Source organism: Centruroides sculpturatus, unplaced genomic scaffold (genome assembly GCF_000671375.1).
Source record: "Centruroides sculpturatus isolate CEXI.00-Female unplaced genomic scaffold, Cexi_2.0 scaffold93, whole genome shotgun sequence".
Lineage (NCBI taxonomy): Eukaryota > Metazoa > Arthropoda > Arachnida > Scorpiones > Buthidae > Centruroides > Centruroides sculpturatus.
In genome coordinates, this window is record NW_019384297.1 from 289,145 (window position 1) to 308,755 (window position 19,611).

The 19,611-nt window shown below is 27.5% G+C and overlaps 2 protein-coding genes across 2 annotated transcripts in view; both read left to right on the forward strand.

Moving 5' to 3' along the window:
* Positions 1–1,704, forward strand: part of LOC111625569 (ATP-dependent RNA helicase DBP2-like) — a 9,496-nt gene extending 7,792 nt beyond the window's left edge. Inside the window, exon 3 of the mRNA XM_023368783.1 lies at positions 1,507–1,704. Within this exon, the coding sequence (XP_023224551.1) occupies positions 1,507–1,704 (198 nt within the window). The remainder of the gene's footprint in view (positions 1–1,506) is intronic.
* Positions 1–19,611, forward strand: part of LOC111625648 — a 54,216-nt gene that overhangs the window by 1,469 nt on the left and 33,136 nt on the right. The window contains exons 2-7 of the mRNA XM_023368892.1: positions 3,464–3,680; positions 11,382–11,548; positions 13,162–13,315; positions 17,830–18,020; positions 18,090–18,123; positions 18,189–18,321. Of these exons, the coding sequence (XP_023224660.1) occupies positions 3,504–3,680; positions 11,382–11,548; positions 13,162–13,315; positions 17,830–18,020; positions 18,090–18,123; positions 18,189–18,321 (856 nt within the window). The 5' untranslated portion in view covers positions 3,464–3,503. The remainder of the gene's footprint in view (positions 1–3,463; positions 3,681–11,381; positions 11,549–13,161; positions 13,316–17,829; positions 18,021–18,089; positions 18,124–18,188; positions 18,322–19,611) is intronic.

Below are 19,611 nucleotides of genomic sequence, written 5' to 3' on the forward strand. Positions count from 1 at the left end.
TTTTATGTACAAATGCAGAATGAAATATATTTATATTTTGTTCCGTAATTAAAATACTTCAGAAATTCTCTGGAAATTTTAGAATTTTATGAACACATTTAATAAAATAAAAAAATATATAATAAAATATCTAATATAATTTTGTTTTTAAATGAAATAATTTGTTTTTTAAATATAGCTCTAATTGTAATTTTATATATTTTTCCTTACATACATTTTTATTAAACGAAGATATTTATATTTAAATTGTTGTTACTATATTTACAATTTGAAAAAATTTTAAATATAGTAATAGTTTGTTTTAGAACCATAAATACCTTTACACGTATTGAAAAATAAGTTTACCATAAACAATTGTGGATAAACAATATAGAAAAACAGGAGCAAATACTGAAAATTGATTAAAACATTTAAGATTATATTTTGCATGTATAAAGTTTTTATTATTATTAATTTAATTAGGGCATTTTACTTGGAACATCTGCTATATAATCTTAATTATTTCTTTTTCGTTTTAAAATATATGTTACAAATTTTTTTTATATGCTGACTCAATTATTGCTGTTTTTCGGTATACATTTTATGTTATCAATTAGTTACATATTGCTTTCTTTTCCATTTCTTCCATTTAGATTTCTACATCAACTGTTGTAAGAATTTTAAATTTAAATTATAATAATTCTCATTTATAACATTATGTAGATATTGTAGTTTATATAAAAATATAAAAGCTTTATATTATTAAATGTATTATTGTTTATTTATTTTAATTATATAAATTAGGTTTATTAAAACATTTACAAAATTATACAAAAAAGTGTCTTCTCACTTATCCTTTCACACGCACATGAAGAAAATAACAGTTCCGTGTGGAGTCCACCTTTTATTTGAGGCTACTGGTTCACGTCAATATGTAAACATTACAAAATCTCTCTGGCAATGGCACAATATTAAAAATGAATACATTTGATAAAAAATTTTTAAATTAGGTTTATATTTGAAATCAATAATTTGAGTTAAAAGCTTTCATCAATTTAAATTATTGACTTCAAATACATTATTGATTTTATTATAATCTAAGATTATTCAAATTGCAAACTCGTATATATTCATCTTAACTCAATGCAATGTCATATTTATTACCCATAAAATTCTGCCATATGGTTAATGAGTTTAACTTTTGATTTATTATCTAGCATTATGGATAGTGATATTTGACCATTAACTTTCCTAGCATTTTTTTGATAAACCATTCTCAATATTGAATCCAGGATTCCTCAGAAATATTTGGTAAAGTCGGCATAAATACATTAAAAAAATTATTTTTTAAGTAAAAGCTATAATTAATTATTAGATAATAATTATAATAATTTTTCTAAATAAAAGAGATACATTCTGTTTCCATAAATCATATTTACAAAGGGCCAATGTATAGGATTTTTAAAAGGTGGATTTTTTGAAAAAAATTTATTTTTCTGTTAATGTTTATTCATTTTTACAATATAGGTATATAAAGTAACAGAACATAATAGACCAAAGAGAATTCAATTAGTACAAAATAAAGATTTTAAAGTTTTGTTGGACACAGTCTATTTGATAATACATGAAAGATACTTTGTCTTTAATGGTGCCTGCCATAAGCAGAAACATGGGATCTTCTGTGGCTATCCAATTGTAGGATTTGTAACAGAATTAGTGATGTGAAAGATGGAAAAGAAAGTAATGGATGAACAAGGGGTGCATATTGAGCTAAGGTGGGTGTGATGATTTGATTATTTGGGGAAACTGGTAAGATGGGTCATTTTTGTGGCAGCCTCTCAATTGCTAGCTTAGAGCTGATACTGTGTGAGGAACAGCAGTCAGAGATTTTGATCAATTCTTGGTTGTTTAGGAAAGAAGGTAGGAATATATTACATCAGTATATTGTAAAATCATATTCAAGCCTGTTTACATTTCTAGTAATTCAGTATATTGTCTAGGATATACTGTTTCAGTCATTGAAGATTATCTAGGATAGAGGATCTAAGAAAAGAATTATACTAGTTTAGTTGTTTCATATGAATTAGGAAAGGATGAAATGGAACAGATTATGAGGGATATGCAATGGAACAAAAACACTTTAGGAGGGGAAGCAAGAGTTCACAAAGTTCTGGGCCACTTTGTTGGATGGAAGAATAGGAGTTTTTGGAGAAAGATGGTGAGGCAGATGGAAAAGAATGTCTTTAAATGAAATAAGATGGTGAGGCAGATGGAAAAGAATGTCTTTAAATGAAATAAGATGGTGTTTAGTGTCTAAGGAATGAGAAAGACATAATTTAAAAGTAGAAGAGTGTATACAAGCTATCATTAGTAGAGAGAGGACAATGGATGCTTTATATTGGTGCCATGAAGAGGAGTTTGGTGAAGAGATTAAATGAAAATCAGGAAAAGTTACATAAGGGAATCAGAAACTCAGTGCTTAGCATTGTGGCATATAACAGGAATGTCCAAGAGGGATTTGATAAGGCAAAGGTAATTATTAAATATTACAGGTGATGAGTACAATTTGTTAAAAATTTGTGAGGAAGGCATGAGAAAAGAGATCTTTAATGTTAAGGACATTGATAGCCTGTCATCAGGGTGGAAGTGGCTAGTAAGAAAGAGTAGCAAAAGGAATATAGAAATATTTGATTGACTACAAGGAAAATGCAGTTTAAATGAATTTAGAATGTGGAAAGAAAGTAATTTCAGAACAGGAATGCATGCATTTGAATTTAAATTTCAAGAGATGTTTCAATACAAAGTAGCATTTGCTAAGGAACTTGGTACATTTGTTTCTGAAAGCAGATTCTGATGAATGATGATGGATGAGAAACATCTAAAAGTACTTGGTTGGAATTTTGATGTGTGACTCCAATGGAAGCAGAATTGTAAAGTATAAATTTAAATATGATGGAATGTGTTGCTAGTTATTTATTCTTACTACATAATTTTACTATGATTCAGAATTTTGTAAATTCATATTAAATATATGAATTTACAAATGTCTGAATGAACCTTTTAAGAAATTAATATACCCTATATGAATATTTAGAAAATGAAGATTTTAAAAGCTTTGTATGTATTAATAACATGTAAATTTTAGTATATAAAAACAAATTTGTAATATAAAAACTATTTAATTTTTTGTAAATTTCTTACATTATATATACATATGCATGTAAAGAATAAGTACAATGATATTTGAAGTTGACTTGTATCAGTATTAACTTGTTTTCTTCATCTTTTTTATTTTTTAAAATAGTTTTAAATTTGAAAATATTGCTAATTATTAGAACTTTTTTATGGATATTATCAGGAATATTTATTTATTATTATTATTTATTAATTTCATGATTTTTATCATTATCAGATATTATCTATATATAAAACTTCTTAATCAATGTGCTAGAATTATAAAATGTTTCTGTTCTTTTTTGGATAGTTTCTATGCAGTTCCAGTAACAATACCATTACTTTTGTAAATGGCACGAGGAGAAACTCCAACATTGATTGATGTTGACAGTAGAAGATGCTACTTAGAAAATAAAACTAATGAATACATGTTTCCACTATGCACAAGATCAACTGTTCAACATGAAATTATACCACAAAGTTGTTGGGATCTTACCTATAGTGCTTCACCAGTTGCTGTATCAAAAGTAATAGTTATATTGAATTATTTCAATTATAATTTTAAATTATTGCATGAGTAACAAACTGTTAAGTCATTATATAAAAATCATCTTTATATTTATTATTCTAACTCAATACATTTTATTCTCATTTTATAAATAATTATGAATCAAATATTTTAAAATAAAGTTTTATATTCTAAAATTCTTAAACTTAAATCCATAAACAATTAAACTCCTTATTTTTTTTTTTTGTCAACCTTATAGTAATATATATCAGTCAAAAATAATTTTTTCAGATTTAGTAATTTGAACTTTAGAAGGGAAAATGCATTGCATAATATAACAAACAATAAAAAAATAAATAAAAATTTTTGCATTAACTTAATGTTTAATATGTTTAAAACAGTTATATTTGAGTTATTAAAATTAATTTTTGTGTTTAACAAAGAAATAATTCAAAGCTAACATCAATAAAGTAAATTTTAATGTATTATAATTGAAATTTAAACAATAAAATAAATTTCAATCAGTCATTTATTTTAAATTAATTTTTGTATCCACTGTAATTGATCAAAATCCAGAAATCATAGGCATTGTAATTCATATTTAATGTTAGTAATCTGGATTTATTTATAATACTGTAATGTAATTACTAATTCTTTTATAGTCTGTACATCCTTCACATTTGTCCTAGATTTCATTTTAACATCTTAAAATTAAAATATGAGAAGTTAAAATTAATCTAGGACAAAATTAAAGGAAAGGTTAAAATTACAAACATAATTACAAAATTGGAAAAAAGGAAGTATTACTTGGATTAGAATGTTATATGGATAACCAGATTATCAACATTAAATAAGCCAGCAATGAGTTGCTCAACTTTCCTGGCAACATTTAAAATTATGGTGGCACCATCTGTTATCATGTTTTATTATATTTTTAACTATTATAAAATGGTAAAAAGCTTAATTTTGAGGGTAGGGATGGGTTTTATAAAAAAATTATAAATGCTAATAACGAGTAAAATTGTCATTAAGTTCAACCCTACTGGAGATACACACTACTCCCATTATTTCCCCACCCCCTCGATCTTTTTTTGGTTTAATCTTTAAACCAAAATTTAATAGCATTAATACCCCTAATAAACAAACCTCTCTGAAAAAATTCAGAAATTTTTGACAAAAAGCACAGGAGTTATTAAGCTTCAAACAGGGTTTACACAGGACAAACTTGTGGTCCCACCACACACTAAAATCCATACCCACAGAAATTACCCCCAAATTTTTTTGCATTTCTCGACGTTTCAAATTCCAGATTTAAAAATCCAGGGGAGTCATTTTTTGCCGGATTGCCATACTTTTCCTCTGTTATATATATAACAGACAGGAAAGTAAAAATTTAGTCAATTTATGAAACACAGTAAATTGATCAGAAACTCTGAAAGTGATCAAAAACATTCATTTTTTTCAATAAATGTTGGAATAAGTACAGGTGTCTGTGAGTTATTATATTACTTTCCAGCTTTTTTAACATTTGTTAATGTTAAAAAAAATATTAATGATTATTATATCAAGATTTTGACATGTAATCAATTTAAAAAGAAGCATAAATTGAAATTTAATTTATAATATATCAAATTATTTCTCTTGACATTTTATATGCTTTTGTAATGTTTCTAATGCTATTAATTTAATAATACAATGATTGTAAACATCAGAATGGTTATATATGATATATGTTTCTGAAATTGAAGTTAATAAATTCTGAAAACATTTCAAGATAAATTGATATTTTTCATTGGCTTATGAGTGTAAGCTTGAAAGTAAAGATTTTAATTTATAAATAGATTTAAACATGATGAAATAATCAAGGTAAAAATGAATTTTTATATCATTAGGTTAATAAGTTTACTGATGATTGAAAAGCATTTAATACTAACAGTTTATTACTTAATTTAAAGATTTAATTCAGGATTGACAATACCTCTCCAGTGTTAAATTTAATAACTTGTAAACAAATGTAATGTGTTAAATTATTTTAAAATAAATCAAAGTAAATAGTTTTAATGATTTTTAAATGTAAGAAATAATGTTAAATAATTCTAAAGTTTTTTTATTTTAATGTTTAAATGAAATAGTAAATATTATTAAGTGTTACTATATCATCTAAAAATAGTTTTCTATTATGATTAATATATTATATTAGTTCATTATCATCTACATTTTCTTTTTTTTGTACACTTCTAAATATTACATTCTCATAACTACATCTTAGCAGTGTTCTTTCTACAATAATCATACTTCCATAAAAATTTCTTAGTCAAAAACTGGTTTAGTTTATATCATTATTCTACTCTCAATATTCATTTGCCATTTCTAAGAAATTTTAATTATGAAACTTATGAAAAGTGTGAAATGAGACTTAAGAGCAAATTAAATGCAAGTTTATTGATATGCAAATTTTATTTATGTTGTTCAGCATATTATGAATATACCTTATCAGATTTAATATATTTTTTTAAGTCTCCTAAAAACTAAAGTGCCACATTCTTATAATCATCTCCAATCAACTATTACTTAACTGTTCTTTCTTTGACCTCTTATTAATATATCTATTACTATATCATGTTTTCTTTATTAGTATCTATTTCAGATAATAAACTTCATAATAAAACTGATAATTACATCAATTCAGCAATATTACTGTTAAATAGAAATATTTTGGTTAAACATTTTGGCCAATGGAGTTCAAACCATGAGTTTAAAAGTGTAGTAAAACTTCTCTAACTCAAATGTTTGTAACTTGAATATTTCTTTAACTCAAAGAAAACAAAGCACTTGGTAGATCTCAATGGAATAGCATAGGTATTTAATGCCTCTAACTTGAATTTCTTAACTTGAATTTTTTCCAAGTCAAAGGTTTTGGTGGTCCCCAACACTGATTTATGTTACTTTCAACTTCTCTGACTTAAATTTTAATAAATCTGAATAAATTTTAATATTTATTCTATCCAAAGTGATCCTAATTATTGGATTTCCATGAAATTTTCACACAGGTATATCTACTCTCCGACACTAATTTTCAGACACTGTTCCAGTTCAAAGTGAGAGGACCTCTCACTTTATCTCAACAAGATGTACCTGCAAAACTGTTCAATTCCATTAGTTATATTGAACAGTTTGCTAAAAAGTATCACACAGACTGTTTAAAGAAAACTATCAAAGATTCTTTATATAATAAAAAGAGGTAAAAGTATAAATCTATTCAGAATCAGCATTTTTTACTCTATTTTCTAACTCAAATCATTTGTATTAGGTTGGTGCATAATTATAAGCATTTTTGTTGGCAGGTTATTTTTTTTTAAATTGCTGTTTTGTTGACTTTTTTTTAATAAAAATATTATTTTATTTTTAGATTATAAAAATGTGTGTCAATAATCATACTCATATTTGTCATATTATGCTTTACCACTTCGAAAAAGGATGGAAAGCAGCACAGTCATTTCGTGATCTCAACAAACTTTTCAGCGAAGGAACAATCAGCGAAAGTTGATGCAGGAAATGATTTGCCCATTTCAAATCTGGCAACACTAGCTTGGAAGATAAACCAGGAAGAGGTCGACCATTGGATTTTGATGACCAGGCACTTTTGGCAGCTGTGGAAGAGGATAAAAACTTGATAACTCGAATGCTGGCTGAAGACTTCAATGTGGACCATTCAACTGGTTCCCCCACAACTCTCCAACAACAATAAAGCTGAACGTGTCCAAATTTTCATTGATTTGCTGCAACAAAATGAGCAAGCTCCATTTCTGAAGAATCTTGTCACTGGGATGAATTATGGCTTCTGTTCAAAAACATGATTAAAGGTCGACCTCTTCCTGGCTTATCTTCCAAGCTAGTGTCACCAGATTTGAAACGGGCAAACCATTTCCTGCATCGACTTTCGCTGATTGTTCCTTCGCCAAAAAGTTCGTTGAGATCACGAAATGACTGCGCTGCTTTCCATCCTTTTTCGAAGTGGTAAAGCATAATATGACGAATATGAGGATGATTATCGATATGCATTTTTATAACCTAAAAATAAAATAATATTTTTATTAAAAAAAGTAAACAAAACAGCAATTTTTTTAAACAAATAACCCGTCAACAAAAACGCCTGATAATTATGCACCAACCTAATAATTTGAAGTTTTTTCCTGCCTCACGTAGCTTTGAATTAGAGAAGTTTTAATGTACTTGAAATTTATCATGGACTCAATGAAAACTTTTGTCAATTTTCAATTATTATGTATTTGGTTTGTAGGAAAATCTTCAAAAATTACATTAGAAATAAAGAAATTGGCAATTTGAACAAACTATAGAGTGAGCTGTATAAATTTAAAATGTCAACTGCAAACAGGGTAACGGTAATTTTGTTTACATTAATGAACAAAATGACCATGAGATTCCAGCAGAATTTAGTTTAATAAAATCAATATTTCTGACATATTTTAAAGGTAAATTAAAATCTGCTGAAACCTCACAGTTGTTTTGTTCATTAATTTTGTTTCCAGTTTTGGTTTATTTGCATTTGTATACATTGATATTAAATAATGTCTTACATGTTGTTAATTGAACATATGTTTACATTATTTGGAAAAAAGTGAAAGTTAGTAAATATAAATTATATTAGTGAGATTTTAAGAAAAGAGTTCAGTTATTATTATTATTATTATTATTATTGGATATTATTTGCAAACTTCAGCCTTTATTTCCCACCTCATAGAATCTACTCTTTATAAAGAAATCTCAACAAAGAAAACAGGCAAGATAAGTATAATTATCAGAGATGTAAATTATATGTTGTGATTAGAAAATCTTTTGGCTAACTACAGTGTGATTAACATCTTTGATATTTATCTTATTTGTTATATTTAGTATTTATTTGTTTTTTCATTCAATTAGAATAAATATATTTTTGCAAATATTGTAAAAATATGAAACTTTTTACAAATTTTTGCTAGATAATATAGTTGTCATATAGTTGCTGCTGACATGAAACTTAGAAAAATAAAAGTAATATGACATTAGGCATAATGAACTTAAATCCATAGATAACCTTATGGATTTATTAAAGCAAAATTTTATTAGATGAAATACCTTGAAACCATTTATATCCCATTGAATGATATAATGTTATATGTACAGGTGGTCCTTTACTTTTGTGCATTATACTTTTGTACAATTTGCTATTTCGTACACTTTCAATCTTTATCGATATATATGGCAAAACTTGCAAACTTTCATGTAATGATCCTCCCCTTCTCATGAACTATTAGTCACTAGTCCCTCCCCACCTCTCTGACATTAATCATGTCCATTTTCGACATCACAGGTTCAGTCTTGAGCATGGATGTCTTCAGTTAGCACTTGTCAGTTTATGTTAGGATGTGTGCTTTATGTATATTTCTGCTTTGGTGAAAAAATTTGCCTTTATTAATTCATAAACATGAGTGAAAAATGGAAAGCAGACACAGCATTATGCCTTTACCACTACTTTCTATCAGGCTTGTGGTGTTATCTCAAATTATACAGATGTTCAGTGCCAATCAAAGGGAAGACAGCAGAAGCAGCTGCCCCAGGCCTCGCAATACTAGGGGCTCAACTCAGCAACTCAATATGTTAGACAAAAATATAGGAAAAGGCAAAGTGATTTGCTAAATTTTAACATTTAACAACAGGAGTCAGAGAGGATTGAGAGATATAAGCCAGTCCTTGATTGGCTAGAAGTATATCATTCTGACCAACCCCAGGCTGGAGGGGATGTTCTTCTGCCCAATCACCATACACTCAAAAATTACCCCTTCCTCCATCTCTGAATCCCACCCCCAGCAAAAAAGGCATAAAAGCAGAGACAAGGCCTGTTCAGTCTGTTCTGTGCTAACAGTGTTTTACGATATTACGATAAAATATTAGTTGCCACAGGCCTCACATTTTCTCTGAAAGGCCCTGCAGATGTTTGTCATTTTTTAATAGTAATATCTACAGTATTTTGCATATCTGAAAATGATTATACTACATAGTAAAATATCAAGAGAGTCAAAGATTTGTATGCAACACTTATTTATAAGGCCTCACAATTAATATAGTGCTCTATTGCATGCACATAGCTACATCCATCACAACTACTTCAAGACACTTGACTGATACAAAATGTGAAATATGGTTAATGTTTAAAACTACATTTTGTTAATTTTTTTAAATCTTAAAGTATACTATTTTAACACTACAAAGTCAAGGAGTTATTCATACCTTTGTGCACCATTGTGGGTTATTTCGACCCATGTATGAAAACATAATTTTAGGGCTTATTTTATTCAAAATAAACAATTATCTTATCCCATTTAAAAATATGAGAAAAGCCACGGCCATCAACAGTAGTATTTGGAAAAGTGGCTAATTTACCTATCAAAATTAATTATATAAATTACACTTAAACAACAAACTTACTGTTTCTCATTCATTGTGGCAACTTACACAAGAAACTTGCTTTTTGATGCTTTCTGTTCATGTTCCACACACAACACATAACATACTGGTTTTAGTTTGCATTTGTGTCAGTAACAATGTTTTCTTTTTTTGCTCCTGTTCCCTCTTTGCACAATATCCACACATTGATGGCCATGGACACAAAATCAAGCATGTTGTAGAAAACATGTACTATACAGGCCATCTTACTTGATGTATGCATGCCATTTGATTCACTACATCAACACCAAACTTTGTTGAGTTGTAGAAAAGAACAGAATCAGGTTTCTTCTTGGAAATTTATGTAGACAGACAGATGTAATGTACTGAGAACTGTCATATTCTTCTGAGGCTTGCATTGATAGATGGCAATTGCAAGATTTTAGGAACTTTATGGAATACAGATTAGCCTTGTCCTTTACTGATGGTGGCAAACCACACTTGCTTTTGTTCACAGTGCATATAAGGCAAAATATGATTCCACAAAACAAAGTATTACACTCTCCCCAAGCTGTTGGTCTGCTGGTCAAATGTCATTCTTACTTAAGTAGAGAATCTAACCGGGCATTTTCCAGGCAGTCAACATAGGAAGAAGTCATGGATCAAAATGATCCGTGGGGATTTTGAGAAAAATAATTTCCTTTCACACACATGTTGTCCATGAAAAGTTAGGAAAAGTCAGCATTATCCTACGGGAAAAAAGGGAATTTGCCTGGACCCCACCAACAGGAGCCACAGACCAATTTTTTATAAGAAAATATTTTCCCAAAAAATTCCCCTGAAGAAAAATGTCTGAAGTCAATAGTACATGGAACTCACTAATTCAAATTTGCCTGAGCCACATGAAACTATACAGTGCTACTGGGAAAAGTCAAAATGCTTCAGGACCTTCTGATCATTGTTATCATATAAATATATTGTGTATTAAAAAACCAAAAAAGATCAAAATGACCTCTTTAGTCTTTCTAGTGTTAAGTCATCTCACAGCATATTTTGAATTGCTTTGTGACACACTAGTTGGGAACTGTTTTAGATAATCGAATGCGTATTGGGAAAAATACGTTTATTCAAAGTATATTATCTGTTGTTTTTATTATCAAGATGGATTTAAAGAGTTTAAAACATTTATTAATTAAATATATTTTAAATATAAAATAATATGAGTTAAGTGAATTTCCATATGATAGAAGTAAAATATTTATTTAATATATTGTAGCTGGTAGATGATTTATGTCGACAAGTTTGCAAATATCACTTTCTTGCACTCTCATTGGGGAGTTATGCTGATGGAGAGAATTTGAGAGAAGAATTATTTAAAATAAGAAAAAAAGCTTCTGGCTTAATCATTTGTAGTAGAAATCATCTAGTGGATTCTTTTAAAAAGTAAGATGATTTTTTTTTTTTAACTCTGGTAATGTAAATGCATGACATTCATAAAATATAGTTCTTGTTTGACAAATATTTTAAAATTCTAATTGGAAGTTATATACAGGTAACCCCTGTATAACATGGTAGTTACATTCCAAAAAATTGCCGTGTTATGCGAATCCGTGTTATACAAACAAAGAACTAGTATGAAAAGGAGGGTTAGGTTCCAAAAATTAAAAAACATGCTATTATATTTTCATAATTAAGATAAATATCTTTATTAAAATTTTCTTAAGTGATACACAATAATATAATTAAACAATGTTTTCTTCGTCATCACTAAAAGCACTATTAACCGAGAGCGNTAGGTTTATTAAAACATTTACAAAATTATACAAAAAAGTGTCTTCTCACTTATCCTTTCACACGCACATGAAGAAAATAACAGTTCCGTGTGGAGTCCACCTTTTATTTGAGGCTACTGGTTCACGTCAATATGTAAACATTACAAAATCTCTCTGGCAATGGCACAATATTAAAAATGAATACATTTGATAAAAAATTTTTAAATTAGGTTTATATTTGAAATCAATAATTTGAGTTAAAAGCTTTCATCAATTTAAATTATTGACTTCAAATACATTATTGATTTTATTATAATCTAAGATTATTCAAATTGCAAACTCGTATATATTCATCTTAACTCAATGCAATGTCATATTTATTACCCATAAAATTCTGCCATATGGTTAATGAGTTTAACTTTTGATTTATTATCTAGCATTATGGATAGTGATATTTGACCATTAACTTTCCTAGCATTTTTTTGATAAACCATTCTCAATATTGAATCCAGGATTCCTCAGAAATATTTGGTAAAGTCGGCATAAATACATTAAAAAAATTATTTTTTAAGTAAAAGCTATAATTAATTATTAGATAATAATTATAATAATTTTTCTAAATAAAAGAGATACATTCTGTTTCCATAAATCATATTTACAAAGGGCCAATGTATAGGATTTTTAAAAGGTGGATTTTTTGAAAAAAATTTATTTTTCTGTTAATGTTTATTCATTTTTACAATATAGGTATATAAAGTAACAGAACATAATAGACCAAAGAGAATTCAATTAGTACAAAATAAAGATTTTAAAGTTTTGTTGGACACAGTCTATTTGATAATACATGAAAGATACTTTGTCTTTAATGGTGCCTGCCATAAGCAGAAACATGGGATCTTCTGTGGCTATCCAATTGTAGGATTTGTAACAGAATTAGTGATGTGAAAGATGGAAAAGAAAGTAATGGATGAACAAGGGGTGCATATTGAGCTAAGGTGGGTGTGATGATTTGATTATTTGGGGAAACTGGTAAGATGGGTCATTTTTGTGGCAGCCTCTCAATTGCTAGCTTAGAGCTGATACTGTGTGAGGAACAGCAGTCAGAGATTTTGATCAATTCTTGGTTGTTTAGGAAAGAAGGTAGGAATATATTACATCAGTATATTGTAAAATCATATTCAAGCCTGTTTACATTTCTAGTAATTCAGTATATTGTCTAGGATATACTGTTTCAGTCATTGAAGATTATCTAGGATAGAGGATCTAAGAAAAGAATTATACTAGTTTAGTTGTTTCATATGAATTAGGAAAGGATGAAATGGAACAGATTATGAGGGATATGCAATGGAACAAAAACACTTTAGGAGGGGAAGCAAGAGTTCACAAAGTTCTGGGCCACTTTGTTGGATGGAAGAATAGGAGTTTTTGGAGAAAGATGGTGAGGCAGATGGAAAAGAATGTCTTTAAATGAAATAAGATGGTGAGGCAGATGGAAAAGAATGTCTTTAAATGAAATAAGATGGTGTTTAGTGTCTAAGGAATGAGAAAGACATAATTTAAAAGTAGAAGAGTGTATACAAGCTATCATTAGTAGAGAGAGGACAATGGATGCTTTATATTGGTGCCATGAAGAGGAGTTTGGTGAAGAGATTAAATGAAAATCAGGAAAAGTTACATAAGGGAATCAGAAACTCAGTGCTTAGCATTGTGGCATATAACAGGAATGTCCAAGAGGGATTTGATAAGGCAAAGGTAATTATTAAATATTACAGGTGATGAGTACAATTTGTTAAAAATTTGTGAGGAAGGCATGAGAAAAGAGATCTTTAATGTTAAGGACATTGATAGCCTGTCATCAGGGTGGAAGTGGCTAGTAAGAAAGAGTAGCAAAAGGAATATAGAAATATTTGATTGACTACAAGGAAAATGCAGTTTAAATGAATTTAGAATGTGGAAAGAAAGTAATTTCAGAACAGGAATGCATGCATTTGAATTTAAATTTCAAGAGATGTTTCAATACAAAGTAGCATTTGCTAAGGAACTTGGTACATTTGTTTCTGAAAGCAGATTCTGATGAATGATGATGGATGAGAAACATCTAAAAGTACTTGGTTGGAATTTTGATGTGTGACTCCAATGGAAGCAGAATTGTAAAGTATAAATTTAAATATGATGGAATGTGTTGCTAGTTATTTATTCTTACTACATAATTTTACTATGATTCAGAATTTTGTAAATTCATATTAAATATATGAATTTACAAATGTCTGAATGAACCTTTTAAGAAATTAATATACCCTATATGAATATTTAGAAAATGAAGATTTTAAAAGCTTTGTATGTATTAATAACATGTAAATTTTAGTATATAAAAACAAATTTGTAATATAAAAACTATTTAATTTTTTGTAAATTTCTTACATTATATATACATATGCATGTAAAGAATAAGTACAATGATATTTGAAGTTGACTTGTATCAGTATTAACTTGTTTTCTTCATCTTTTTTATTTTTTAAAATAGTTTTAAATTTGAAAATATTGCTAATTATTAGAACTTTTTTATGGATATTATCAGGAATATTTATTTATTATTATTATTTATTAATTTCATGATTTTTATCATTATCAGATATTATCTATATATAAAACTTCTTAATCAATGTGCTAGAATTATAAAATGTTTCTGTTCTTTTTTGGATAGTTTCTATGCAGTTCCAGTAACAATACCATTACTTTTGTAAATGGCACGAGGAGAAACTCCAACATTGATTGATGTTGACAGTAGAAGATGCTACTTAGAAAATAAAACTAATGAATACATGTTTCCACTATGCACAAGATCAACTGTTCAACATGAAATTATACCACAAAGTTGTTGGGATCTTACCTATAGTGCTTCACCAGTTGCTGTATCAAAAGTAATAGTTATATTGAATTATTTCAATTATAATTTTAAATTATTGCATGAGTAACAAACTGTTAAGTCATTATATAAAAATCATCTTTATATTTATTATTCTAACTCAATACATTTTATTCTCATTTTATAAATAATTATGAATCAAATATTTTAAAATAAAGTTTTATATTCTAAAATTCTTAAACTTAAATCCATAAACAATTAAACTCCTTATTTTTTTTTTTTGTCAACCTTATAGTAATATATATCAGTCAAAAATAATTTTTTCAGATTTAGTAATTTGAACTTTAGAAGGGAAAATGCATTGCATAATATAACAAACAATAAAAAAATAAATAAAAATTTTTGCATTAACTTAATGTTTAATATGTTTAAAACAGTTATATTTGAGTTATTAAAATTAATTTTTGTGTTTAACAAAGAAATAATTCAAAGCTAACATCAATAAAGTAAATTTTAATGTATTATAATTGAAATTTAAACAATAAAATAAATTTCAATCAGTCATTTATTTTAAATTAATTTTTGTATCCACTGTAATTGATCAAAATCCAGAAATCATAGGCATTGTAATTCATATTTAATGTTAGTAATCTGGATTTATTTATAATACTGTAATGTAATTACTAATTCTTTTATAGTCTGTACATCCTTCACATTTGTCCTAGATTTCATTTTAACATCTTAAAATTAAAATATGAGAAGTTAAAATTAATCTAGGACAAAATTAAAGGAAAGGTTAAAATTACAAACATAATTACAAAATTGGAAAAAAGGAAGTATTACTTGGATTAGAATGTTATATGGATAACCAGATTATCAACATTAAATAAGCCAGCAATGAGTTGCTCAACTTTCCTGGCAACATTTAAAATTATGGTGGCACCATCTGTTATCATGTTTTATTATATTTTTAACTATTATAAAATGGTAAAAAGCTTAATTTTGAGGGTAGGGATGGGTTTTATAAAAAAATTATAAATGCTAATAACGAGTAAAATTGTCATTAAGTTCAACCCTACTGGAGATACACACTACTCCCATTATTTCCCCACCCCCTCGATCTTTTTTTGGTTTAATCTTTAAACCAAAATTTAATAGCATTAATACCCCTAATAAACAAACCTCTCTGAAAAAATTCAGAAATTTTTGACAAAAAGCACAGGAGTTATTAAGCTTCAAACAGGGTTTACACAGGACAAACTTGTGGTCCCACCACACACTAAAATCCATACCCACAGAAATTACCCCCAAATTTTTTTGCATTTCTCGACGTTTCAAATTCCAGATTTAAAAATCCAGGGGAGTCATTTTTTGCCGGATTGCCATACTTTTCCTCTGTTATATATATAACAGACAGGAAAGTAAAAATTTAGTCAATTTATGAAACACAGTAAATTGATCAGAAACTCTGAAAGTGATCAAAAACATTCATTTTTTTCAATAAATGTTGGAATAAGTACAGGTGTCTGTGAGTTATTATATTACTTTCCAGCTTTTTTAACATTTGTTAATGTTAAAAAAAATATTAATGATTATTATATCAAGATTTTGACATGTAATCAATTTAAAAAGAAGCATAAATTGAAATTTAATTTATAATATATCAAATTATTTCTCTTGACATTTTATATGCTTTTGTAATGTTTCTAATGCTATTAATTTAATAATACAATGATTGTAAACATCAGAATGGTTATATATGATATATGTTTCTGAAATTGAAGTTAATAAATTCTGAAAACATTTCAAGATAAATTGATATTTTTCATTGGCTTATGAGTGTAAGCTTGAAAGTAAAGATTTTAATTTATAAATAGATTTAAACATGATGAAATAATCAAGGTAAAAATGAATTTTTATATCATTAGGTTAATAAGTTTACTGATGATTGAAAAGCATTTAATACTAACAGTTTATTACTTAATTTAAAGATTTAATTCAGGATTGACAATACCTCTGCAGTGTTAAATTTAATAACTTGTAAACAAATGTAATGTGTTAAATTATTTTAAAATAAATCAAAGTAAATAGTTTTAATGATTTTTAAATGTAAGAAATAATGTTAAATAATTCTAAAGTTTTTTTATTTTAATGTTTAAATGAAATAGTAAATATTATTAAGTGTTACTATATCATCTAAAAATAGTTTTCTATTATGATTAATATATTATATTAGTTCATTATCATCTACATTTTCTTTTTTTTGTACACTTCTAAATATTACATTCTCATAACTACATCTTAGCAGTGTTCTTTCTACAATAATCATACTTTCATAAAAATTTCTTAGTCAAAAACTGGTTTAGTTTATATCATTATTCTACTCTCAATATTCATTTGCCATTTCTAAGAAATTTTAATTATGAAACTTATGAAAAGTGTGAAATGAGACTTAAGAGCAAATTAAATGCAAGTTTATTGATATGCAAATTTTATTTATGTTGTTCAGCATATTATGAATATACCTTATCAGATTTAATATATTTTTTTAAGTCTCCTAAAAACTAAAGTGCCACATTCTTATAATCATCTCCAATCAACTATTACTTAACTGTTCTTTCTTTGACCTCTTATTAATATATCTATTACTATATCATGTTTTCTTTATTAGTATCTATTTCAGATAATAAACTTCATAATAAAACTGATAATTACATCAATTCAGCAATATTACTGTTAAATAGAAATATTTTGGTTAAACATTTTGGCCAATGGAGTTCAAACCACGAGTTTACAAGTGTAGTAAAACTTCTCTAACTCAAATGTTTGTAACTTGAATATTTCTTTAACTCAAAGAAAACAAAGCACTTGGTAGATCTCAATGGAATAGCATAGGTATTTAATGCCTCTAACTTGAATTTCTTAACTTGAATTTTTTCCAAGTCAAAGGTTTTGGTGGTCCCCAACACTGATTTATGTTACTTTCAACTTCTCTGACTTAAATTTTAATAAATCTGAATAAATTTTAATATTTATTCTATCCAAAGTGATCCTAATTATTGGATTTCCATGAAATTTTCACACAGGTATATCTACTCTCTGACACTAATTTTCAGACACTGTTCCAGTTCAAAGTGAGAGGACCTCTCACTTTATCTCAACAAGATGTACCTGCAAAACTGTTCAATTCCATTAGTTATATTGAACAGTTTGCTAAAAAGTATCACACAGACTGTTTAAAGAAAACTATCAAAGATTCTTTATATAATAAAAAGAGGTAAAAGTATAAATCTATTCAGAATCAGCATTTTTTACTCTATTTTCTAACTCAAATCATTTGTATTAGGTTGGTGCATAATTATAAGCATTTTTGTTGGCAGGTTATTTTTTTTTAAATTGCTGTTTTGTTGACTTTTTTTTAATAAAAATATTATTTTATTTTTAGATTATAAAAATGTGTGTCAATAATCATACTCATATTTGTCATATTATGCTTTACCACTTCGAAAAAGGATGGAAAGCAGCACAGTCATTTCGTGATCTCAACAAACTTTTCAGCGAAGGAACAATCAGCGAAAGTTGATTCAGGAAATGATTTGCCCATTTCAAATCTGGCAACACTAGCTTGGAAGATAAACCAGGAAGAGGTCGACCATTGGATTTTGATGACCAGGCACTTTTGGCAGCTGTGGAAGAGGATAAAAACTTGATAACTCGAATGCTGGCTGAAGACTTCAATGTGGACCATTCAACTGGTTCCCCCACAACTCTCCAACAACAATAAAGCTGAACGTGTCCAAATTTTCATTGATTTGCTGCAACAAAATGAGCAAGCTCCATTTCTGAAGAATCTTGTCACTGGGATGAATTATGGCTTCTGTTCAAAAACATGATTAAAGGTCGACCTCTTCCTGGCTTATCTTCCAAGCTAGTGTCACCAGATTTGAAACGGGCAAACCATTTCCTGCATCGACTTTCGCTGATTGTTCCTTCGCCAAAAAGTTCGTTGAGATCACGAAATGACTGCGCTGCTTTCCATCCTTTTTCGAAGTGGTAAAGCATAATATGACGAATATGAGGATGATTATCGATATGCATTTTTATAACCTAAAAATAAAATAATATTTTTATTAAAAAAAGTAAACAAAACAGCAATTTTTTTAAACAAATAAGCCGTCAACAAAAACGCCTGATAATTATGCACCAACCTAATAATTTGAAGTTTTTTCCTGCCTCACGTAGCTTTGAATTAGAGAAGTTTTAATGTACTTGAAATTTATCATGGACTCAATGAAAACTTTTGTCAATTTTCAATTATTATGTATTTGGTTTGTAGGAAAATCTTCAAAAATTACATTAGAAATAAAGAAATTGGCAATTTGAACAAACTATAGAGTGAGCTGTATAAATTTAAAATGTCAACTGCAAACAGGGTAACGGTAATTTTGTTTACATTAATGAACAAAATGACCATGAGATTCCAGCAGAATTTAGTTTAATAAAATCAATATTTCTGACATATTTTAAAGGTAAATTAAAATCTGCTGAAACCTCACAGTTGTTTTGTTCATTAATTTTGTTTCCAGTTTTGGTTTATTTGCATTTGTATACATTGATATTAAATAATGTCTTACATGTTGTTAATTGAACATATGTTTACATTATTTGGAAAAAAGTGAAAGTTAGTAAATATAAATTATATTAGTGAGATTTTAAGAAAAGAGTTCAGTTATTATTATTATTATTATTATTATTATTATTATTATTATTGGATATTATTTGCAAACTTCAGCCTTTATTTCCCACCTCATAGAATCTACTCTTTATAAAGAAATCTCAACAAAGAAAACAGGCAAGATAAGTATAAT